Below are 26,623 nucleotides of genomic sequence, written 5' to 3' on the forward strand. Positions count from 1 at the left end.
TAACATGTCTTTCCCATTCCTGAAAATTAAAGTTATAGCCTATAATCTCTAAATTTACTTTCCAATTGCAATCCCTTGCAAAGCATGCTGGGAACCACAAACAGGTAAACATTTTAAATAGCATATATTGTGAATATATTGAAGTGAATTGAACACAACGAAATTAAGTTGTGTCGAAATGTTCAAAAAATAGTTCATTTTAATTTATTCACCTGAACAAGAGCCAAGAATAATTTGATGACGCTATCAAAACGACCGCATTTCTCTCGGTCAGCAAGAATAATGATTTGCATGATGCTCTTTTTTCATTATTTTTATTTTAAATTTTGTATGTACAAACATGATTTATTTCCACATTTTTTATGTATTGGCATGTGAAATATAAATTTTCTTCATAAATGTACTTTTTATTTCTTTACCACAGTTAGTAAAGTCAAGATTGTGTGAAGGCCTATTCTTTTTAAAATTAATAATACGATTGCTTTACCGTATTTTCTAAGGCTAACCCTAACTATCAGTTAACAAATTTACCTGTTTTACATACTGTTTCATAACTTATCCTTGTTCTCGCAGTAGCTCCCCGGCCACATGATGACGCTGTGCTCTTTTAGTTTCTTTTCACTACAGACGAAGAAGAATCACACAGCGGCCACATGTGATGTTCAGAGAGGCTAAAAACATGGTGGAAAGGAGTGATATCCGCGTGGTTCGCTGTGGCGGCAGTAAAATTAACATTAGACCTCCGATCATCTCAAATGACTCCAGGTATCCGCTACATTTTTGTGCCTGAATCTGTCTGTAGATCCTCTAATTTCTCGTCTTGAATAAACATTGAGCTGTGTTGTGGAGGGAATGGTCCCTAAGTGATGCGTGGTCAGTCTGTTAGAAAATTATGGCAATCTCTGATCTGCATTTGTTTGACTGAATGGCAGGTTCAGTTGTATCTTTAAAATGTCTTGAACATTGCTGATTGTTTAAACTGCTGAATTTGTTGTTGGTTTTTGCTTTCAAGTAACGTTATACAGATATTTACTCAACGCTGTTCAATAGACACATCATGCTATTTCTTAATAAAAATATCTATAATAGTGTACAACACTCACTTCTGATGTTTAAGTACTTTGCAGATATCACAGATTGACATCAGTAAAAATTTAGTCTTGACGTTTGCTATGACAAGTCTGTTAGTGCTGCTTTTTTTATTTAACTTACTTTTAAAATTCTTCCTAAAATTAAAGATGGCTATATTTGTATGCAGAAGAATGCTTATCTATTCTGTGAGAAATGCTATAAAGTCAACAACGTTCTGTTTCCAAAATAAATTAAATAATTAGGGTTTATTTGACATCGTTGACATTTGCTAGTTTGGTTTCATATCTTTGAGATACTATTAAAGTTATTTTTAGAAGTATTTTTCTGTGTGTGTGTGTGTATATATATATATATATATATATATATATATTAATCGCATCCAAAATTAAAGTTTGTTTACATAATATGTGTGTGTTACTGTATAAGTTAACTATTTTGTAGGCCTAAATATAAATACACACACATTAATGTATATATATTTAAGAAATATGTGCATGTACAGTATATATTGTATGTATATTTCTACGTCATTTTATATTATATATAAATATTAACATTTTATATATAAATAACACATTTTTTCTTAAATATATATTCTTGCATGTGTGTGTATTTATATATATATGCAAAATAATTATACACAGTACACACACATTTATTATGTAAACACAAACTTTTATTTTGGATGCGATTTAATCGTATTTTATTTCCCCTAGTTAAAATGAAAATGAGGAATATCATTAATGCTTATGTAATTTTTCTATAGTGTAGTAGATTTCGTTTTTTTTTTTTCGTTTTTTTTTTCTTAAGTTTGGGCTTTCAAGAGATTAAAATAAATAGCCACAGTTAACCTTTTTAGTAATTTTACATTAAACATTCAATTCCATTTTACAGAAAGCCAAATAAATCGTGTGCGTGTTGTTTGATAATTACAATGTGCATATGAATAAGATCAATGAACAAGAATAATTTTTTCCAAGTAAACCACAGGCATGAAGTATTACAGCAAAGGCATTGGGTCTCATTCATGAAACACGAGCAGAACAAATTTTTGTGTAAATCGTGTGTAAAAGGGTTCTGGCGTAAATTTTTGGATTCATTAAAATGTTCGTATTTTCCAAATGTTACTTTGTACGCAAGAAATCTACACCTGCTCCCAGTCACGCATAAATGGTGCGCTTAACATCCGAACGTTTTGCTCATTAATAAAGCTGCATTTTAATTCACCTTAATCGGGTACATATTTAACAGCATTTTGAAAAAAAATATTTTGTACGTTTTTACTTTTATTATGAGAGCCAGTAATAGCAGATCTAGTGATTGATGGCGGTCCTTCTCCAGTTTGAATACGATTTTTCCAAAGTGAACTAATTCGTTTTTTGCTGTCAAGCTTAATGTCGAACCATTTTCTTCTCACTTCTGGGACTGTTCGATTAACAGATGAAACTCCATTAACTGCATCTGTAATATGCTGCCAAGCTTCCTTTTTTTAGGACCTGATACGCCACTATGTACGCTTGGAAAAAAAAAAAATGAACTTCTGATAATTAAACTTCAATTTCTGCATCTGAGAAATCTTTTTTTTTTTTCATTCGCATTCATGTTATATTATATGCCTATATAGATGTCAGTTGGATATAATGGGCGGGATTTATGGTAATTGAGAATGAACGTGCACACGCATCCCATTTACGACTGGTTGGAAATGGAATTCATTAACACACACATTTCACTATCACATCTGACGTTTACGAAGTATTTGTGAATCAGGAGAAGAGTTTTCGGGAAGGTCTCTTTTACACGCAAATCACTCATATTTACTCGTATATTTACGAATGTTTCATTAATGAGAGCCATTGTGTGTATCACTTAAATGTAATGTGTCATGGTTGCAGGTTTGTATTGTGCGTGTCTGGAGATTCAGTGAAGGTCTACAGCACACGGACAGAAGAGTGGGTCCATAGTCTGCAGGGCCACACCAACCAAGTCACAGGCATCGCCTTCAATCCTGCCAATCACCTGCAGGTCTGTGTGCTTTACCCTGAGTTTAGAAATAGGTTCATTTTGACTTACTTATCCCTTACATAAACAGATGATTCTCTCATCAAAATGCTTTTTATTAATTCCGCTGCAGGTTTACTCTTGCTCAGCAGATGGCACTGTTAAACTATGGGACTTCATTGACGGCATCCTCATCAAGGTACGATTTGTGTCGACAAGGCTTCTGCTGCAGTAAATATTGTCATTCCTTAAATGTTGTTCTTTTTTTTTTTTTTTCACCCAGACATTTATCATTGGATCCCCGTTGTTTGCTCTATACGTGTCCAAGGAACATGAGGGAGTCATTTTCCTTCATCTTTCCATGGGTACAGTTTACAAAAAGGGTACGTCGTATTTCACTGCCGAGTTGAGTTCTAATGAAGTCATGTTGTTTGCTGGAGCGGACACTATTCTGCCCCACATTGCAGCTTAATTTTTCAAAGACCTGCCCACTTAAAGGATTAGTTCACTTTTTAAAAAACTTTTGCTGATAATTTCCTCGCCACCATGTCATCCAAGATGTCCATGTCTTTCTTTCTTCAGTCGAAAAGAAATTAAGGTTTTTAATGAAAACGTTCCAGGATTTTTCTCCATATAATCGACTTCAATGGGAACCAAATGGTTCAAGGTCCAAAAGACAGTTTCAGTACAAACTGCAAACTTGTTCAAAGGGCTTTAAACAATTCCAGATGATAAATAAGGGTCTTATCAAGCGAAACGATCGCTCATTTTTCAAAAAAAATAACAAAGTTTAAGTTTTATAAGATCAAACGCTCGCCTTACTCTGTTCTGTAGTGCACGTTCGTGACTCTCCTATTCGAACTCGTTCAACAAAATGAACAAATCTTTTTCCGAATCAATTCGTTCGTTTCTTTCGCCGAATTAACCAAATGACTCTGAAAAAGATTTGTTCATTTTGATGAACGAGTTCGAATAGGAGTGCGTTGCAGAACAGAGCAAGGCGAGCGTTTGAGCTTATAAAACTTAAACTTTGTTATTTATTTATAAAACGAGTGATCGTTTCGCTTGATAAGACCCTTATTCATCGTCTGGAATTGTTTAAAGCCCTTTGAACAGTTTGTAGTTTGCACTGAAACTGTCTTTTGGACCTTGAACCGTTTGGTTCCCATTGAAGTCCATTATATGGAGAAAACTGCTGGAATGTTTTCATCAAAAACCTTAATTTCTTTTCGACTGAAGAAAGAAAGACATGGACATCTTGGATGACATGGGGGTGAGTAAATTATCAGCAAAAGTTTTTTTCAAAAGTGAACTACTCCTTTAAACATTAAGAAACCACCAGACTGATGTGTAAAGCCAGCAACCACAGTTTACTTCGGGTTTTTTTATATGAAGAAGATGTAAAATTATTTTCCACAATTGTAAACTGATGTGAAAAATCGAATTCAAATGATTGCAAACTAATCTCATCGAAACAGAATTTTTTTTATTAATGTTAGGTAATCTGAATATTAGTTGGTCTCAAAGAGCTTATTGTTTTAGTCCTTTTTAGACTTTGTAAACACAGCATTGTTTCTATGAGGACTGATTTGCAGTTTTTATGTAATATTAAAGATTACGAATTTAGTTTTCGGGGTCTCCTACAAGTCTCCCAGTCTGTTGTGATTGGTCTACCATTTGCAGTGTGTGTCGGAAACAAAAATTGCCGTTACCATCTCTGAATTCTGGAGGATTCCTCAGCGCTTTTATAAACAGTGATACAAATTTAATTGATTGCTGTGATTTCACCATGTCAATTCAAGCCTGAGTCCAATAATGAAACTGTAAGAAGTAGCTGATGAACCCGAACTACCGTCGCCCTGCTCAAGCACGACTTGGTTGTGGTAGGCATTGTTCACGGGCAGCCAAAAAAGACCTTAGGCTGGCATTATTCAAATTTGTTAAAAATCTACGTAGGTTCAAGCAGGAAGTAAGCCTGGAATTACTGACGACTCGTTTCAGGCGGTTCCGAATCGGGGTCTTTCTTTTGGGGGGCATTAACCATTTATCTGCACATTGATCTTTGAGACTTTGCAGACCTTTTACATTCACAAGCAGCAATATTACACACTATGTGAAAGGTAATATCTGAATAAGCATAATAGAGGCACTGTTTATAAGTTAAGACAGCCAATTTAGATTTCGAAAGAAGGACCTTAACAAATCGTTTCATGAGGTGAATGAGGTGCATTTCCTGAGCTTTGTGTGTCTGCATGTCCAGAGTCTTTCCAGTTGGTTTCCACACACCTGCCCAAGTCAGCAGATCAGGAGGTGGAGGCCAAAGAGCTGTCTGCTGTTTCCAGTCATATCAGCCCTAACCCCAGCTGCACGGCAATCGGTCGAGGGGTAAGAGCTCACTCGTCACTTTCTTTTTGGGTGGTTAATGCATCCTTTTTATTTTTTCAAGGCTTTGCCTGTTGATTAATAATGTTTTGAAAGGATTTTTCTTTTTCTAGGTGTTAAAATCTATTAATGTGAAAAACAAACCAATACAATTGTACTTGCATTAATACAAAGACACAATGATCGCATGAAAAGCATATTTCTTAATATACATTTAAACTGTACACTTAATTCCAATTCTTTGTGTAGATGAAACTTCACTGTGTATATAATTCCCATCATAACAGAACATTAAACAGTAACAGATCTCACCCTATGTTAATCTTAAGATTAATAACAAAGGATAAAAAAAATAGTTAAAAAACCCCAAAAATAACGACTTTATTCAACTATTCATTTCCTTCTCTGTGGGCCTCTGAGTGACACACACATCACACACATGACCAGTGTCGGACAATAGTGAGCCTACGTTCTGACGTACAACACAGTAGTGCTGCACTGTTACAATATGTAACTCATTCAGAGGGCCACATGATAGAAGATGAACAGTTGAAAAAAGTCATTATTTTGGGGGGGGGGGGGGGGGGGGGGTTTGCACACAAAAAGTATTCTCGTCGCTTGATAAACTTAAAGGAGCACTTGGCAACTATTTCAACTTAAAGGGATAGTTCACTTTGAAATTAATTTTTGATATGTTTTAGCTTACCTCAAGGGCATCCAAGATGTAGGAGTCTTTGTTTCCACAGTAGTTTCAATTTAGATATTTTTAGGTCAAACCGTTCTTGTCTGGAGGTCTATGGTCACCACCTCAAAGAGCATGCACAGAGAATTCCAAATGAAACATGATTTAATGACTCGTAAATGTAAGTTCACATTGATGGCCTAAGACACGAAACGGGCGGTTGGTGTGAAATCGAACAGTATTTATATCGTTTTACCTCTTGTAATCACAGTCACGTCCAAGTGATCTGAGGACGAGGACGCTTCTCTCTGCGCAAGCGCCGGAAAGCCCCGAAAGTGATTTCTCGCGCGTGTACGTTACTCATTGTTTACACAGATTTCGGAAGTGTTATCCTTCACTGTGAAGATCTAAACGTATTTAAATATACAGGAATCGCAGTGGAAGACGTTTTCGATATATCAACAGACAACGTTGATTTTTTTTCGCTACCGCGCAAGAGATCACTTCCGGCACTTGTGCAGAATGAAGCGCCTGTGCCTTCAGATCACTTGGACGTGACTGTGGTTACAAGAGGTAAAAACGATATAAATACTGTTTGTTTTCTCTCACAAACCGCTCGTTTCGTGTCTTAGGCCATCAATGTGTACTTACATTTACGAGTCATTAAATCATGTTTAATTTGGACTTAAAAATATCAAAATACTGTGGAAACAAAGACAACTACATCTTGGATGCCCTTGAGGTAAAGCTATAAAAAATTGAGCTAAAACATATGAAAAATTTTTTTTTTTAAAAGTGAACTATCCCTTTGTGTAATTGACACAATGAACGAAACTGGAAATGAACGAATGTCTTACGGGGTTGGAACAACATGAGGGAGAGTACCGGTAATTACTGACAGAATTTTTCCTTTAAGTGAGAGTTAGATGGCAGCAAAAAGGTAAACTAAAGTGTAAAATTTTAGAAATGAGCATGCACAATAAAGTTTTCACTATCAGCTAATATTAGTTATTTCTATGACGATGCAGTCATAAATTATCTTTAAGTCACGTCTACAAGTCTGTAGACCATAAAAATAAAGTCTACAGTTTAACTAGTAGGACAGACTAATTGCAAAAAGCTGTATTAACCTCTCCATACCAGAGCCAAGCTGAAATCCAATTTGCATGTCTGTATTTTTTATTATTATGCTGTAATATTAAACATTAGTTCACGTCTGGCTGTGTGGAGGTTGCTCTGGGTGAAGATTATGTCATACCTGCTCAGCTTGTCATGGATAAATCCATCGACATCCTGCTCAGTCATTGCCCGTGTCAGAGGGTTGATGTGGAAAGTAAACATGGTTGGAAGGAACCCCCTGTGGGTTAATTATCGTGGCGCATCCTGGTGTTATTTTTGTAGACCGAATACCATGTTCAACCCGATTGCAGCTTTACCAGTTGTTTTGATAAAGCCATAATACATCATGACTTCTCAACCTTATTTGTGGTTATGTACAAACAAGAAAAAAAACGGTATACTTCTTTTCAAGCTCAAGGCATTGGACCAGCAACCTTCCAGTTAGCTCTAGAGAATCAGTCGTTTCTTTAACATTGCGTTTTTTGTAAATTGTGTGTTTTTTAGGGGGAATACATAGCATTTGCCAAGAACCTCCAACTTGATGTTTTTTTCTTCAGGAAGCAGAAGACATACAGGTAATGACCGCTGTATCCTGAATAGCTTTTTTAAGGTCAGAACATGTAGGAACATGTCCAACCGCACTGCTTATTTACTGGCCTTAGGGAACACATGACACGTGTTTTGGGCTTTCTGTTGGTTTTTCAAAAACCACCACTTTTTTTGTGAAAACAACAAAGTTGAGACAACAGAAATGAGCCTTATAGAAATAGTTCTCCTCAAAATGAAAATGGTAATTTACTGAATGACTTTCTTCAATTGAACACAAAAGGTATTATTAATTTTCACACTACAATTTGATCAGCTGTCACACCATCCAGTTCTTATAAGTACTAATAAAAAGCCAATATTCTAGTAATGTGTATGCTAATACTGAGAATTGGACCCTAAACTAAAGTGTTACTGACAGTTTTTAATTTTTGGGTGAACTGTTCCTTTAAAGTTTCAATGTTTTTGTCCTCGTTTGTAGTTTTTATCTAAAAGCCACAGATAAGAAAGGAGCCAAAAATGCATTCACATGCATAGCCTGTAACCCTACGGACGACTGCATCGCCACCGGTCATGAAGATGGAAAGATTCGACTCTGGTAAGGCCAGAGTTCATCGTCCAGTGTTTTTAGTTCATATGCAGGTCACATGATCGGTTTGATTTACCTTGCTTTGGTTTTGCCACAGGAGAAACTTCAATCACAAAAAGGAGTACACGTATTCCACCCTGCACTGGCATCACAATGCTGTAAACACTTTGTGTTTTACTCCTGAAGGTGGGTTCACACCTTTTCTCCTCTTCTGCTGTGTGTTAGAGTCCCCATCTGAGAAAACATGACTGTTATTGTCTCTACAGGCACTATTCTGCTGAGTGGAGGCATTGAGTCGGTGCTTGTCCAGTGGCAGTGTGGGGCAAGCGGCAAAAAAGATTTCTTGCCCCGTCTCGGAGGATCCATTTTACATGTATCTGCATCACCTGATGGGCAGTTGTTTTGTGTCTCCCATTCAGACAACAGTAAGTCTTCAGCTTTGCTGTGAATCTCGCAAATTTCACTCCAAACGATTTTAAAGGGATACTCCACTTTTTTTGGAAATAGTCTCATTTTTACAACTCCCCCTGAGGTAAACAGTTGAGTTTTACCGTTTTCGAATCCATTCTGGTTACTGATATGTCAGTAACCAGACCGTTTCTGGCCTCATTGACTTCCATAGTAGGAAAAAAATATATACTATGGAAGTCAATGAGACCAGAAACTGTCTGGTTACTGATATTCTTCTAAATATCAGAAAATCGGTTGAATGGATTCGAAAACGGTAAAACGTTTTTGAGCGTCAGTCGTCTTCGTTTTTTCGCTGTGTTCCTCAAAAGCATTGGCTTTTGTCAGGTATGTTTTGACAGAATCAGCATGTTGAATCAGCATCAGTGAAAGAGAGAGAGAGAGAGAGAGAGAAGTCTGATTGGCTGTTCAGCTTAGCTAGTCAGTGCTTGAGAATCATAGCGAATTGATAATAAAAGAGCGGTACAGACAGAAGGCTGTTATAATTTTGTCGTCTTACCTGAGCGTTCAAATGCACAAATATTTTCATAATAACAAGAGCTGAGTGGAATGAAGAAAATGATCAGTGTGATTGATATCCAAAATAAGGAAGTGCTGCTTTGTTTACGATTTGTGCAGTCAGTTTTCCGTTTCCCTTTTTCAATGACTAAAAAAGGTTATTGATACCTGCTGATATAGACAGATATTTAATTGTATGCAGGCGCAGAACGCACGTGCTAGCCTTTAGTCCTTTTAGTGTGTTCAAGAACAGCTTTATGGCCGAAAGGCAACAACAGAGTTTGCTTTCGTCTCCGCTAGTTCTTTGACGTCAGCTTGGTGTGTCCCGGGCTAAAAGGAATAATTAACTTAAAAAAAACTTTTGCCGATAATTTACTCACCCCCGTGTCATCCAAGATGTCCATCTCATTATTTCTTCAGTTGAAAAGAAATTAAGGTTTTTGATGAAAATATTCCATGATTTTTCTCCATATAATGGACTTCAATGGGAACCAAACGGTTCAAGGTCCAAAAGAGAGTTTCAGTGCAAACTACAAACTGTTCAAAGGGCTTTAAACAATTCCAGACGATGAATAAGGGTCTTATCAAGCAAAACGATCACTCATTTAAAAAAAAAAAAAAAAAAGTTTAAGTTTTATAAGCTCAAATGGTCGTCTTGCTCTGTTCTGTGTTTTCGAGTCATTTGGTTCATTCAATGAATGAAATGAACGAATTGACTCGGAATAAGATTTTCGAACAGGAGAGTCACGAACACGCATCACAGAACAGAGCAAGGCGAGCATTTGAGCTTATAAAACTTAAACTTTGTTATTTATTTTTTAAATGACCGATCTTTTCGCTTGATAAGACCCTTATTCATCGTCTGGAATCGTTTAAAGCCCTTTGAACAGTTTGCAGTTTGCACTGAAACTGTCTTTTGGACCTTGAACCGTTTGGTTCCCATTGAAGTGCATTATATGGAAAAAAAATGCTGGAATGTTTTAATCAAAAACCTTAATTTCTTTTCGACTGAAAAACGAAAGACATGGACATCTTGGATGACACGGGGGTGAGTAAATTATCAGCAAAAGTTTTTTTAAACGTGAACTACTCCTTTAAGACTAAATAAATGCAGCCTTTGTGAGCATAAGAAATCTTTCTCTACCTGATTAGCGGTTTATTATATAATCTTGTAACATGACCCTTGATCAAGCTAATGAAAATATGGGCAGAAATTGCCAAATGTTTCATTTCAGAAAAACTAAATGGCTTCACTTTATGTAAAGTATTTTTTTTTATTATTTTGTGGATGAATTACAACCTGGGGATTTTGTGAAATTGACAGATCGAGTCAGTCTCTGGCCCCATATTTCAGTATGGTATAATTTTGCACTGCTTTCTGGATTGTCATTTTCCTTCTCTTCCTCCTCAGAGATCACAGTTATCGAGAGCAACTTCAAAGTGTCTGGATTGATTCAGGGTTTAGTCACAGGTTTGTAAAGTCTCATTTGCACGAACCGTTTGGACTTCACAACTATGGCAGTAAAAGTTTATTTCTTCCGATGCTTTCAGGTGATGCCGTTTTGACTGATCTAATGATTGATCCGCGCAGTAAAGCTTTAGTGCTGAATGGGAAACCGGGACATCTGCAGTTCTACTCCCTGTTACGTGACAAGCATCTCTACAATGTGAGTGTAAAAGTGTCGATGCTACGTTAAAGCCTAACTTTTCTCAAGCATAAGCAAGTATATGGGGAAGAATGTTTTGGAAAATGTATAATCACATGACTTATTAGTTGTGCGTTCTGCTGACACGGGTCATTGACTGTTGCAAGAACATATCAGGTGAAATCACATGAAATGTGGGCCCGTTTTCATGAGAAAATATATTTATTTATTTCATATTTTGGATAAATGTGTACAAAACAGTCTTTTTGTTGTATTCACAGCTGGACATAGTGCAGCAAGAATATATTTATGAAGCCGGTCTGGATCAGTTTGAAGTGGTAAAGGCTGTCTTTGACGTAAAAGGTTCCTGGCTTGCTACAGTGGAGGAAAGGGGACGAGAATCTTCAGATCTTGAGTTTTTTCTCAAACTGTGGGCTTTCGATGAGACAACGCAAAGGTATTCATGCTAGTATGGAATAGTGTTGTCAAAAAAGCCGGTACTGAAGTTTTAAAAATGTGACGATACCAGCATTTCCCTCTCGCATTTTGAGCGCCATTGAATGGATTAAAGAGGTCATGAACTGGCTTTTTAAATTTTATTATATTGTTGTCTCAGGTCAACTTATGAAATTTGAAAAATGTAAAATATTTGTCACGGTCCACACGTAAATCACTTCCATCAAATATTTAGGTGCTCCTAAATCCCAAAACATTACATAAACTGTGTATACATTTTCTTGTTCATTATAATAATTTCATTATTAATTTTATTTTTATTAGCTTTTAGACATGTATTTTTGCTGCAGGTTTGTCAAAGAACATTTTGCTAGCAGTGCAGTGGCAAAAATGTATATATATTTTTTTACACCACTATTAAAAAGTTTGGGGTCAGCGATTTAAAAAAAACATGAACATTAAGTCGGTTATCCTCAACAAGGTTGCATTTACTTGATCCAAAATACTCTAAAATTGTGAAATTTAACTATTTAAAATAACTCTTTTCTATTTAATATATATTTTCAAATGTTATTTATTCCTGTGATGTTAAAGCTGAACTTTCATCAATTATAAGCTCCAGTCTTCAGTTTCATATGATCCTTCAGAAATCATTCTAATATGCTATTTTGGTGCTCAAGAAAATTTTTTTTATTATTTTTTCTATGTTGAACACAATTGTGTTGATTTAATATGTCTGGAAACCTTTATTCAATTAATCAAAGAATCCTGAGAAATGAAGGTAAGCATTTATTTAAATGTTTTAACTGTCTCTTTCATGAGTCCTTGTGGAATTAAAGGGTTTTTTTTATAAAGAAACTGACTTTTCTGAAACTGAAAGTTTCATATTTCTAAACAGGCTTTATTTCTGACTGTAATTGTGTATTGTTCTGTCCCATTAGCTTCGTTCTGAACACTAGCATCTCTGCCGCCCACACGGATCGGATTATATCCATGTGCTTCAGCTCTTCTGAGGAGACCACCATGCTGGTGACCACAGCAGAAGACGGCCAGTTCAAAGCATGGTGTCCGGGTGCTGACGCAGACACTCAACGTGAGTCAAACCCTCCAGACATTTACAAAGGTGTTAATGTTGGCCAAAGATCATGAGTCTGAATCCAGACATACCTGTCTCACCGCAACGTTTCCATTTCTGTTTTAGAGGACCAGAACTTCTGGTCATGTGATTTTGTGGGAAACTACCATAACTTAAAGCCCACCAACTGCAGTTTCTCAGCCGATAGCTCTCTACTGGCGGTGAGCTTCCAAGAAGTGGTCACCATATGGAGCCCGGACACCTGGGAGCTGCTCACCACCCTCTGCCAACCACCTGGACAAATAAGGTGGTACTAGATGTTTTCCTGTCTCCAAATCAGCCAGTCTAAACTCTTTCTGATGTGCTTTGAATGGATTTCTGTGTCCTTATTGTGAACCGACAGCCATTAGGGGTGTGTCCCATGCAGAGCAGTGGGTTGCATTCCCTGAGTTCTTTTCTGGCTGTCCGGACAGTTTGAGTGGTAGTAACTTCAATGAAGTTTTAGAGACTGGGGATTTAGTCCTGCTTAAGGAGTTGGGTGCAAGCCAACCTCTGCAGGGTCTCGAGGGACACAGTTTCACTCTGTCGTTGTTTTTGAGAAAAAAGGAAGTTTAGGGTACGTCGTGATCAAAAGTGCATAACATTCTTTGTCAACTGTTCTCAGTTCTTCCTTTTTCCCTGCATTACCAAAGCTGTAAATTGTAGTGTTGTCAAATTTTCAATACTGAAATTTGAAATAGTTTAATTAATTTTCTGCAGTATCGATGCACTGATACAAGATGTGCTTTCTTGCTCTCTTCTCTCTGACAGCGAAGAGACGCATTTCAGTGTGCATTTGAATTAAATAAGTATTACGCTGTGTGTTTCAGAGCGAAGGGTCTCATTTTACAATGAATGGCATTAACTCCAGCTCATGTGCTGAGTTTATCGTGTATTTGGGAATGCAATGTGCACCAGTTACGCTTATGAAATATTTATTTTTAATTTAATGAAAAAAAAATATATATTATTAATGGAGCTATCAGGCGGCCCAAATCTCAGACAACATGGTTTCTGTTGATGAGAAAATACTTTATATGTAGTTATATATTTATATCTTTACTTGATTATGATCAAAAGTAAAGAAGGTAACGCTTTACTTGAAGGGGTGTGCATGGCAACTTCATAATCACAACATGAGGCATGTCATGAATATGAAAGAGGTTTCATGCATGTTTATGACCACTGTCAATGTGTCATTCGCTCAATTATGACATTTTTAATGCAAATGTGACGTTGTTTGAGATGTCTTTATGACACCTTGACATAAACCAATACATCATAACCTGTCAGTGTCTTTGCCATGACAACTTGGCATAACTAAGACAACACAACCTGTTGTAAACATGACCTAGCAGATTAATTATCAAACTTAAGAAACCATTTAAATGTTACCGTACTAAGAATTTATTCCCTTAAAAGAGTAGTTCACCTAAAAATGAAAGTTCATTAACCCTCATGCCATCCTCGACATGACTTTCTTTCTTCAGATAAACACAAACCAAGTTTAAGGCAAATAATCCATATTATAGTCCATAATGCCATTTGAATGGCTTCTGCTTGTTTGACTCAGAGATGTATTATTTTCTTAAAGAGCATCTATCATAGCATTTGAAATGTTCCTATTTTTGTTTTGGGAGTTCCCAAAAACAGTTTATCGTGCATGCAAGGATAAAAAACACTTTATTTGTCTTATAATATGCATTTATTTTTAACTGATTTGCTCAACGACTCCCAAATGATTCGTTCGACGATTCATTTTCCCAAACACCTCCTTTGAGTGACGCGAATCTGCGGCGATTGGTCAAATAACCCAGTCAGTTGTTATCGGTAAACCGTAAGCAGAGACTGTCGGCAACGGAACGCCCATAACCAGGATTATAGCTTGTCAAGTGTTGAAAATTGAATATAGTGTTTGAACAAACGTGTCAGAAAAGTGCACTTTCCACACGGTCCCTTACTCGCGTCTCCGTCAAGAGCGAGCTTTCCTGGTGAAACTCACATTGCTTATTATATAGAGCGAAGTCATATTTGGCTAAGTCGTTTAGGAGGTAATTGCCATTTTTTAATGAATGTCTGGTGAATATCAAAAACAAAACTAACTTTACACCGCTTAGAAGCTGCGCGGAGTGTACACAACACACACAACACAATATAACTATAGTGTGTATGCTACAGAAAACAAAACAGCAAACATTATTAATAATACTTACAGATTGTGATTCGGAGGAGGACGAACCTGATCCATATACACTGGATACTGAGCCATCCTTCAGGAACAACCGGCTTGCGAATCCACATTTGAATTCATTTATGTTTTTGAATGATTCGCCATTAAAATGATGAGAACACAAGGTTCGGGCTATACTGTTGTGGTATCGTTGCAAAAATGAACTCTAACCACTGATTCTTCACATGCTCGTCCCTGGACAATGAAAACAAGTGGCTGAACTGTCTTTGCAATGTTGAACACAGCGTCTTCTCGACATGACACTGTCTCAGCTGAAGTATTTGAATGTGTTCTAGACGTCACTTCAAGTTTACACTTCCGTATGCGCGCGCAGTAACTGGGTGCGGCCAATGACCTCTCTACGTCACGATGTAACAGCTAATGACTCGTTTCAAAAACAATTCATTTCATAGACTCAGAGTCGACTCTCACTTTTGAAAGACAATAACTTTATATACGGTGCACTTTCAGATAGAAATCTTTGCAGGATGTTTTCATTCCCTTAGAGCTATATTCCACACTACATGAACAGTCATTTTCAAAAATCCATGATAGGTGCTCTTTAAAAATCTTGGTTTGTGTTTATCTATAGAAAGTCACTCATACGTCTCGGATGACATAACGGTGAGTAAATAATGAACTATCACTTTAATGTTGTGGCAATTTTTCCTTGTGGTTTCAAAAATCTATTGAATATAGATCTTTTATTCAAGCTATCGTATCGAAGTTAGAAAGTCAAGGATCCTGACAAGTAAATTGGTCTCCCAAACATGAAAAATCTGTAATTTATTCAACATTATGATGGTCCAAGTTTATTTGTGAAACGCAAGCAAAGCATTAGTTACTTTTAGTTTACTTTGCGTTTCCATTACCCTTCAAATTGCGCAAATTGAAATTTTGTGACTTGAAAATCCGCGAAATGGAAACAAGTCAATTTAACAAAAACACCCATAATATCACGAAAACGTTTTTATACTCTCATGAGGTGGTCTTTCAGGCTTTTCAAATAAGGAATATTTCACAAGGTCGCCTGGCATACGTAAAAGTCAATCATTCTTTAAATATGAGGTGGTATGTTTGGGCAGAAGACAAAACAAGAGTTCTTTATTAAACTCAAAAGACAAAATTTCGGGAATACTGTATTCAAAACAACACAGAAATGCCACAAGTCAAGACTTCGAAACAGATAGGAGGGAGAAACACCTCATACGTGGCTGCTAATGCTTGGATAACGCGCGTCTCTTTTTATTAAAGAGTAATGGCTAATACATACTAACCAACATCCTTTGCTATGTTTTTTGAAATTATTTATCGCGAGAAGGAAAAAATATGTTTAGTTACATCGGTTAATAGATATGCCGTAATATTAACAGTGGTGGAATGTAACGAAGTACAAATACTTTGTTACTTTACTTAAGTACATTTTTCACGTATCTTTACTTTACTTAAGTAGAATAAGTGCATACTTTTTACTTTTACTTCGTTACATTTTGCAGCAATTATTATACTTTCTACTCCACTACATTTCTACAACTTCTGTTACTTTTTCATTACATTTTCTGATCAGTTTTTCCCCTGCCAAAACTCAATCTGACAATCCGTTCGTTGCACGTTTGTCTCACCAGTGACGTTTGGTTGCCATAGATACAGTACATCAACCCGGTCACACTAAATGCGTCTCGCAAGCAGTGTGTTAATCGTGCAATTTATACGCGAAAATTTGTTTTTACGTGCATAGGAAACACACCGTGTGTAATATACGTTTGGTTAGGATTATGGCAAGCCAAGAGGTTCAGAATTACACCATAAATGAATCGCGTTTCCTGCCAAACATAGTTATGAACATATAGTAAGGATAAGCGTGGTTTATATTGCCTAATTGCAAGCTTGTTTCAGAAATGGTGACAACAATTTTTTTTCCATCATTATTTAACAATATAGGAGTATTAGGTTGAATGACTTAGAATTAAATGTTTTATTAATCATTAGAAAATGGTCATTAAGAGAATAAATTGTTATGCTGTTATTAATACTTAAAGTACATCTAAAATCAGGTACTTTTTACTTAAGTATGGTTGTCATTGTGTTACTTCTACTTTTACTAAAGTAAATATTTATCTGGTTATTTGTACTTTTACTTAAGTACTGAGATTCTTCCTCCGCCACTGATTATTTATCTAGATTTAGAAAACAACGCAAAAGTGTTGTGCAAATTTGCAATGGAAACAAGGCTAGCACTATAAAAAAATATTTTTAAGATAACTTTGTGAGATGAAAAGATTGAAATTTAAAGCAGTTATTGCCTTTGATAAGAAAATGTCTCTTGTGTCAGATTTTTCCAGTGAACTGGTTGGTCCAGTTCACAAAACTGTTCTAAATGAAAAAAATGTTCACTAATTGGACTCATTGAGTTTGTGCTATTTTGTAATTGCTCAAAAAACATGAACAGTACTGCGGAAAATGTCTCCCTTTGTCATGACAACATGATGAAAGAATTTTCACTTTTTGTGTAAACCTTCTTTAAAGGTAGTTTATTTTTTACTGTATAGTGTTTTATGATTTATGAAGCTCAAAATAGGTCAAAAAAAATAATAATAAATAAATATTTTCCTATTTGTATTGGAGATGAGTGGTACCCGGTGGGGTCTTCTGCTGTTGTAGCTCATCCGCCTCAAGGTTGTGCGTGTTGAGGCTTCACAAATGCTTTGCTGCATACCTCCGTTGTAACGAGTGGTTATTTCAGTCAAAGTTGCTCTTCTATCAGCTTGAATCAGTCGGCCCATTCCCCTCTGACCTCTATCATCAACAAGGCATTTTTGCCCACAGGACTGCCGCATACTGGATGTTTTTCCTTTTTCACACCATTCTTTGTAAACCCTAGAAATGGTCATGCGTGAAAATCCCAGTAACTGAGCAGATTGCTCAAAATTGCTTAAATCACCTTTCTTTCCCATTCTGACATTCAGTTTGGAGTTCAGGAAATTGTCTTGACCAGGAACACACCCCTAAATGCATTGAAGCAACTGCCATGTGATTGGCTGATTAGATAATTGCATTAATGAGAAATTGTTCCTAATAATCGTGTGTGTGTGTGTTTATATGTGTGTGTATGGTATGTCAGCGAGTGCTAAATCGGCTTTGTACAGTATTTCAAATCCTATAACTGATTTGTTGAGATGTCAAATCGTGGGTAGCTTTGCCCATGATTGATCATTATTATCCCACAAAAAAGTAAATCTATTTGTTTATTTATAGTCTAGACAATTGTAATAAGTCAGTCATATTTATTGTTAAATGTTTTTGATACTGTTCGTTGACTCGTATTACAGTTTCTCATTAACAGTAAGGCTACTGATTATCATGCACTGAGACTAATCTGATGAAATATGCAAGTAAAATGGGCCTTTCTGATCACGGTGGTCTTTGAATCGGTGAAACCGACTAATGGCAGCTACTTTGATCCACCAGGGAGCTTTGTTTCGGCCGATTAAGCTGCTCCAAATACCTGCTTGGCACCACCACCAATAACCTTCTCTGCTGCTGGAATCTCCTCACTTGTGCTTGTAAGTACACTATTAATATTGGTTCAGTTGCTTTTGAAATGTTGCCGTGATGTGAGGCATTGGTTGAAAGAGCCAGCTTAAAGGGATAGCTCACCCAAAAATAACATTACCTTTATGTTCTCACCCTCAAGTTGTTCGAAACAATCTGTTGACTTTTTTTTTTCTGCAAGACACAAAATAGACATTTTAAAGCATCTCTTTTTTTCATAAAATGGCATTTCATAGCAAAATTGTCTGTCAAGCTTGACTTGTAATCTGTCATGAACTGCTTTTATGGTACTTTCATGGGCTTTTTGGTCAGTTTAGGAGTTGGATAGCCATTGGTTACTATTTTTAAAAAACCAACAGTATAAAGGTTTGAAAAACATTAGAGTGAGTAAATAATGGCTGGAATACGGTGAACCTCTGTCTTATTAGACTTGTTCAGCCTGTTTTTTTTTTCTCCACTGTTTGTTTTTGCATGGTCAGATTTACTTAGTAAAATCTCTTTCTCACAGTGGAATGGAGCACATCTTTGGAAGTTTCCAAGCTGCAGCTGGACCCCGTGTCAGAAAATGTGGCTGCCTTTTCATACCAGTCTAAACATACAGACCGTAAGTGTTTGAAAGATCACTGCTTCTTGTCATTCCTCATCTCCTTTGGTCAGCAATACATTTGGGCCATGTACACACTGCAACAAAACTCAGTTGTTAATTCACCTTTTAGTGCTTAAGCCTGTTATGTACACACTCGGTTGAGGAATTTACGAATTACCGAATTAACTTTCAAAATGTAGGTAATGACAAAGGCATTTACAAACGTTCTACGCAGTGTACAGAACCGAACTGAACAGCTAGTTGTTAGTTGTATTTTAACATGGATCAGAAATGTATTTCTCTCTTCTTTGTGCATTGCAAGAAAGCAAAGGGAAAGTGGTACAAGCCTCAACTTGCCAGATATTGATAGAAAAACAGCAAACAAGCCCACAATAAACCGAAATAACTCCAAATGCTTTATGCTGATAATAAGGCCAAAGGTTCGGCCTCTATTCGCATCGCCGGACGCACCAACAAAAACAACTGTGACGAGATCTGTCGTGTCGACAGCTCAGACCACGATCGTGACCTTCACTTACTGACTTTAATAACTCTGGAAACTCCATTGCTTTATGAGCAAGTTTAAAGGAGTAGTTCGCTTTTAAAAAAAACTTTTGCTGATAATTTACTCACCCCCATGTCATCCAAGAAGTCAATGTCTTTCTTTTTTCAGTCAAAAAGAAATTAAGGTTTTTGATGAAAACATTCCAGGATTTTTCTCCATATAATGGACTTCAATGGGAACCAAACGGTTCAAGGTCCAAAAGAGAGTTTCAGTTCAAACTGTTCAAAGGGCTTTAAACGATTCCAGATGATGAATAAGGGTCTTAACAAGCGAAATGATCGCTCATTTAAAAAAAAAAAAAAAAAGAAAGTTTGTTTTATAAGCTCAAATGGTCGGCCTTGCTCTGTTCTGTGATGCGCGTTTTCATCAAAATGAACGAATCTTTTCCCGAGTCAACTCGTTCATTTCGTTCGTTGAATGAACCAAATGACACGAAAAAAGATTTGTTCATTTTGATGAACGAGTTCGAACAGGAAAGTCATAAACGCGCATCACAGAACAGAGCAAGGCGACCATTTGAGCTTATAAAACTTAAACATTGTTGTTTTTTTTTAAATGAGTGATCGTTTCTCTTGATAAGACCCTTTTTCATCGTCTGGAATCGTTTAAAGCCCTTTGAACAGTTTGCACTGAAACTGTCTTTTGGACCTTGAACCGTTTGGTTCCCATTGAAGTCCATTATATGGAGAAAAATCCTGGAATGTTTTCATCAAAAACCTTAATTTCTTTTCGACTGAAGAAAGAAAGACATGGACATCTTGGATGACATGGGGGTGAGTAAATTATCAGCAAAGGTTTTTTTTAAAGTGAACTACTCCTTTAAACGACAAGCCTAAAAACGCTTTGGGCCTGGCAACACCGCAAGAGCGTGAAGCTGACGCCTTCTCGACTGTGCTTTACTCAAGATTGCTCAACACAACAAGGTTTTTGTCATTAATATTTCTTTGGTCAGAATAGCGGTTACCAAAAACGCCAGAACGTTGCTATTTTTACCACAATGTCAATCATCATAATTTCGGGAGCGAGTCATGTTCCGTAAACATACTGTACAGAACAATATTTTAGTAGACTCACTCCTGCATTTAAATGTGGTTTTCACTCCTGAAACTTTACAGTGTGTACTTAGCCTTGGCAATAGTGTGTATTTATGATTGATTGCTCTTGGTTTCTTTCTTTAATGTGTCATGATCATTATTCAGACTCATTCACAAGCTGCTTTTAATGTGTTCTCTGGTCCCTGTACAGTGTTTGTTTTCAAACCCAGCGAGCCGTTGCCTCTGTTCACCCATGAGAAAGTGTGTTCAGAAAAGGTACATCATGCCATTTTTGTTCCTCGAGAGGAGCCGTTGAATGGATGTGATGAAAGTTGCCAGTGGCTCAACAGATCTCAACTGTACTTCCTCACCCAAAACATGGTACGTGATAAATGAAACGACCTGAACCAGTTTGTTAGTGTCAGTGAAAAGTGTTTTTAATTATTAAATGTGTAATAAATTATATTTATTATAGTAAGTCAATATTATATTTATATAAATATAAATATATATATATAATATATGAAAAATCAAGTCATGGAAAAATGTGGGTGCAGTGTAAATGTGATATACCGTGCATGTTGTGTCTTAACATTTTACTAAAATGAACTCTTAAATTATTAGGATTTATTGACCTTCAGCATGGCAACAGAGGAGGACAGAATGTTGTCATCAAGTAAACGGGTACAGTTTTTGTTTTTCTTGCTCTGCCCTTATGCTCAATTATTTTGTGGCCCCCCAAACAAGTCATTTTTCATGTGTTTCGTTGGTACAGCTTGTCATTGATGACAGCGTTGCTGTAACTCCGTTTTACCTGCTGTTGGGCAAACACAGACAGCAGCAGCAGCAGCAGCAGAAACTCCACACACCATCCCATCCAGTGGATGACAAACACCAACAGAAACAGGGCTCAGTTTCCATCAAACAAGTAAGTAGGATGGGCTCACGATTCACGGTTCTAAACAAACAAAATAACGTAATTTACATTAACATGTAATTGAATGACTAAATGTAAATTGCTGCAGTCTATTTAAAATATTTTAATTGGTTTTATTTGAATATATTCGTTTTATTTTATTTTATTATAATATTTTAATTTTAATTCGTATTGAACCGTTTCGGTTCGAAGCTTCCGGTTCGGTACGCATACAAACCGAACGATTCCTTGGATCATTTTTCCTGCCGACAAAATTCGCGCTGGCGCAGCCACCACAGCATTGCGCAACATCAAATGGCAAGCGGAACGAAACTGCGCTACTCATTTATGTGTTTCAAGTCAGTAGCGTTGCTTTCGTCAACGAAAATTATGCCTAAATATTGTCGTCAACGAACCTTTATCACTTGACGAAAACGAGACGCAACGTAAATGCTGGTCGTGTGACGATGACTATTATAACAAAATGTATAATGCAATTGATCTCTGCTCTGCTGTTATGCACAGCACCGCTCCTAGAGCGCGTGGTATGAGCGCTAATCTATTACTGCAACATGTGCTGGAAAAATACGCTCTGCAAACGGAGTGTGTGAAACAGGCATTAGCATAAACGACAACAAAGTTAAGTCTGACACAGAGAAAGGGATTCGTCTTTGGGAGAAAAAGAAGAAATGACATTTGGAAAAACTTTCATTTCATCATTTGTGTAGGCTACTTCTAACATGTTTGGTTGGTAAATATGTTGTAAATTTTATTCAGAGAGTCTTCCGTGTCTGGAATGGATGTATTCTTGAGTCTATAAGGTAACAATAATATAAGAAGATAATAGACCATTTCACAAGATGTAAACAACACTGGTCCAGAAGCACTTCCTGTTTCAGTTTGAGACTGTTTTCTTTATTTCACATGTAAAGAAAACATCTTAAAGATGTTTGTTTAACTTTTTGATTCAGTTTTAAATGTTCTGTTGGTTGTATTTTATCCCAGCTTTTATGTAGTGTTAAAAAACTGAAACAGGAAGTGCTTCTGGACCAGTGTTGTTTACATCTTGTGAAATGGTCTATAAGATAAGTAAGATAAAATTGTTTGAAATGGGTTTGGCTAAAAGAAAAATTTGGTTTCGTCTATAGTCTAGCCTACTAGCTACTTATATATTGACTGGGTTAAATAGAATTGCCTACTAAAAAGAGACTAAAATACAATTTTCATTGACTAAAACTAGAGTATGTCTTTCGTCGACTAAAATGTCATCGGTTTTCGTCGACTAAAACTAGGCTAAAATGTCATCAGTTTTCGACTAAAAATAGACTAGACTAAAAAGAGTATGAACGTGACTAAAACTAATAAAAACTAAAATGTCAGCTTGACACAAAGAATAGACTAAAACTAAAATTGAAACAGGCTGCCAAAAACAACACTACAAGTCAGTCAAATTTAGTCACATTTATTTATATAGCGCTTTTTACAATACAGATTGTATCAAAGCAGCTTCACCGTGATAACATGAAAATAATACAACACAGATCAATAATATTGTCAAATATTAAATGTCCCCAACTAAGCAAAAAAGCAAGGCAACAGTGGCAAGGAACCAAAACTCCATCAGGTTTGTTTCACGGATCGTTTATCAGTTCGGACAAGCAACATCTGTGCAGCGTGAGCCGATGTCTATCAAGCGACACTGTTACTACTCGGTGCTAAGAGATCCGGTAAAGAAAACATTTGAATTCGCCACTGAAGTAATAACATCGCTGCGAGATCTAGTGAGAAGCATTCACATTTCTCCGTTATTAACCGTAGATCTCTATAAGATCAAGAAGGGCTGACTTGGAAACCAGGAGAAACATTGTGCCATGATTGAACTAGTAACACTTTACGTCCACAGACTAGCAACATTCACCATTGGTTTTATATAGTAACACAGTTTGGCTGGAATAGTGAAATGCTTTCAAGTACTTCACACATCTTTTTCCAGCACTTCAAAACTGAAATATGATATAAATAAATTAGGGCTGTGCAAAAATTAATTGCGATTATTTGCATCCAAAATAAAAGTCTGTGTTTACATAATATATTTGTGTGTGCTGTATATAATTATTTTGTATATATAAATACCTATGCATGCATGTATATATTTAAGAATTATTTGCACTTAAATTCTGTATATATATATATATAAATACATAATCTATATTATATAAATATAAGTATTTTATATATGAATAACAAATTTTCTTAAATATATACATGCATGTGTAAAATATATACAAAATAATTATATACAGCACACACAAATATATTATGTAAACACAGACTTTTATTTTGGATGCGATTAATCGCAATTAATTTTTGCACAGCCCTAAAATAAATATATATTTAAATGTTATTTTTAATGTGATGACCAAAACATTATTTGTTCATCCTTCAAAGATGACCCCCATTTATAAATCTGAAAGTTTCAAGATGTAGGGAAACTCGCACTTATTTAAAAAAAATAATTTTTCTTTTAACAAATAGGAAATTTCTCTGCCATTTCTTTCTTGTTGCTGTATCAAAAACGTACCGAACCGTGACTTTAAAACTGTGATTTTTGATACCGTTACACCTCTACTGGATGAATCAGTGTTTTTAAATGAGTCTCTTGAATGAATAATTCACTTAAATAATTTTTGTTATTTGAAGCGCCAAGTTAATTCCAAAAGATAATTTGCTCTATTTTGAACGTCTCTATAGAAATCAGTGTTTATGTCCGAACTATATCCCAGTAGTTCTATGATAATTTGAAGATTTGTAAGAATTTGTTGAAAAGACTGTTCTATATGAGACTGATCTATATAAATGACATTTGATTTCTTCAAATCAAATGACATTCGGCTTTGCCATTTACAAATCAAACATATATTAAATTAAAATCTAGATATGGCCAAAACATGCATAGAAATCAATCAATATTGCTTTATTTCACCAGTATTTAATATCGCCCAGCTTTACTTGGGTGGGAATATAAAAATAGATATGGAAGTATTTAGTTCTTGTTACATCCTCTGATCTTTTTTTTTTATATATTTTTTTAGTTGTTAAACACACCAGCTCATGTTCTACCTGCTGCTTCAGTCCTGTGCTCAATATTTGTCAATTCCCTCCTGATCTCCAACACTGGAGTCCGGTAAGACCCCCTTTGGATTTTCCGTACATGCACAATATGTTTTCTTTGAAAGTTAATTGCAGTAAACATGCCTATTTCTCAGTTTCCCTTCTCCTTTTTGTATTATATCTGTATTGCAAGCCCATTGATTTAATAATTATGCTTTTGCTGTTTATGATCCAAAGAGAGGAAATGGAGTCTTCAGATCAGGATATGGAGAGTGAGAAAGAGGAAGAGGAAGAGGACTCCGAGAGGGAAATGGAGACCCGTGATGGTCAGCAGGAGCTCAGAGCCCAGGGTTCAGTGGATGAGGTGACGCCGAAGCTGTCTAAAGCACAAGAGAGGGAACTGAAAAGGGTCAGAAAGACTGACTTTAGCTGGATCACTGGCCTCATTGTCTCCAAACCGTGACGATGCAAATTCACGATCCTGTTAATGTGTTAAACTTTCTTCAAACCCAGAATGGTGGTTGGTTAGCAGTTGTTTTTATCGGATTGCCGCAACGCACTAGGGATTTGATGAATGATTCCTTTTGGAACAAAAAGGACAATACTATTTTGTAATTCTGAATGTTAGTGTAATGTTTATCCCAGTTTCATTAACATTAATTTATAAAGGACTTTTTTGAACAATGTGCTGTGAAATTTATTTTGGTGTAATTGTGCATTGATTTTGTAACTTTCTGGTCAAAAAAGATAGATAGATGCATAGATGGATACATAGATGGATACATAGATAGATAGATAGATAGATAGATAGATAGATAGATAGATAGATAGATAGATAGATAGATAGATATATACATAGATGGATAGATAGATACATAGATATATCATATGTTGGTAACACCTCACAGTTCCTTCAATCCTGTTGTTGTTTTTCTGCGTACTAATGTAAACCAATGTCAACCCCTTATGTATTAGAACTGCTTTCCAGGAAATGTATCAAAGGTCATGGTTATAATGTGCCTTTTTAAGACTGATGTGGTACAAAATTAATTGCTCAGAACAGAGGTTATTTCACACGAGACAATATCTTATCTCTTACCCACGTCTTGATTTCTAGTTCAAGCAAAGTCGAATTTTAAGTTGAGCTTTGCTCCCAGTTTGCTTCAGGCTTCAACTAATAAGAGTACATTCAGCCTTTATAGTTTTTGGCCGTCTACATAGATGTTCCGCACTGTAAAAACACAGTTAACTCAGTTGCATACAAATTCTAGACCTGCCAGGTCAGCCTGATTTGCTGCCCACCCAGAATGGAAGGCATTGCGTTTGTTACTGGCAAGTTATCAGGTCGTTCTTTGTCTTTACTTCTCATGCAAGCCAAGCTCAACTCAGCTTTTAGTCAATGCATTAACCCCAAAAAAAGTCTGAAAGAGCCTTTTAGAGAAAATTAGCAGCAAACCATTCTGAGGAATGTGACCCTGTACAATTGCTGCTCCTGCGGGTTCACAGTCGACGCCTTAAACCCCCTTACGTATTTCAACCACTCGAACGTTGCATTTGGGTACAAATCTGTTTATTTCGGTTGAAGTGAGATGCAGTACAAATTGTATATTCCCCCTGCATTGGAGTATGAAGCACAATTATTGCAAGTATACCACACAACAGGAACAGAATCAATATGCTCCTACAAAGATAATGGATGTTCTTACATTACATTCAACTGGATTTTAAAAGTAAAATTTATTGCAAGTACAAGTGTTTCATTTTGTAATAGTCAAGGGCAAGGTGATCTGTGTGGCATTACATAGGACAAAACGGAATTACAATAGTAGTCAACACAAGAATATAAAAACATTTTACAGATGTAAATAAGGCTTCACATTCACAGAAATACAGACGATATGCACTGACGCAATGAAGTAAGAGTTTAAAGACCGACAGTATGTCCAGAAGGGCCTCATGAAACATTAAAAATGCTTACTTGACAAGTGATGTCAAAAATCATTGACTTCACTTGGCCACCTGCATTTGTGACCAGC

The 26,623-nt window shown here is 36.2% G+C and overlaps 1 protein-coding gene across 1 annotated transcript; it reads left to right on the top strand.

Annotated features, from left to right (window-relative positions):
- The first annotated feature begins 595 nt into the window (after positions 1–595).
- On the top strand, positions 596–25,273 carry wdr75 (WD repeat domain 75). The gene is made up of 21 exons (XM_039669768.2): positions 596–765; positions 2,988–3,117; positions 3,227–3,292; positions 3,377–3,476; positions 5,354–5,478; positions 7,781–7,851; positions 8,304–8,420; positions 8,509–8,597; positions 8,678–8,836; positions 10,789–10,848; positions 10,929–11,044; positions 11,305–11,480; positions 12,421–12,572; positions 12,681–12,861; positions 18,292–18,386; positions 18,884–18,979; positions 20,772–20,941; positions 21,185–21,244; positions 21,336–21,488; positions 24,569–24,660; positions 24,825–25,273. Exons 1-21 carry the CDS (start codon positions 659–661, stop codon positions 25,048–25,050), a joined length of 2,541 nt encoding a protein of 846 aa, XP_039525702.2. The 5' UTR covers positions 596–658; the 3' UTR covers positions 25,051–25,273.
- The last annotated feature ends 1,350 nt before the right edge of the window (positions 25,274–26,623 follow it).

This window comes from Pimephales promelas, chromosome 7 (assembly GCF_988280905.1).
Source record: "Pimephales promelas chromosome 7, fPimPro1.hap1.1, whole genome shotgun sequence".
NCBI lineage: Eukaryota > Metazoa > Chordata > Actinopteri > Cypriniformes > Leuciscidae > Pimephales > Pimephales promelas.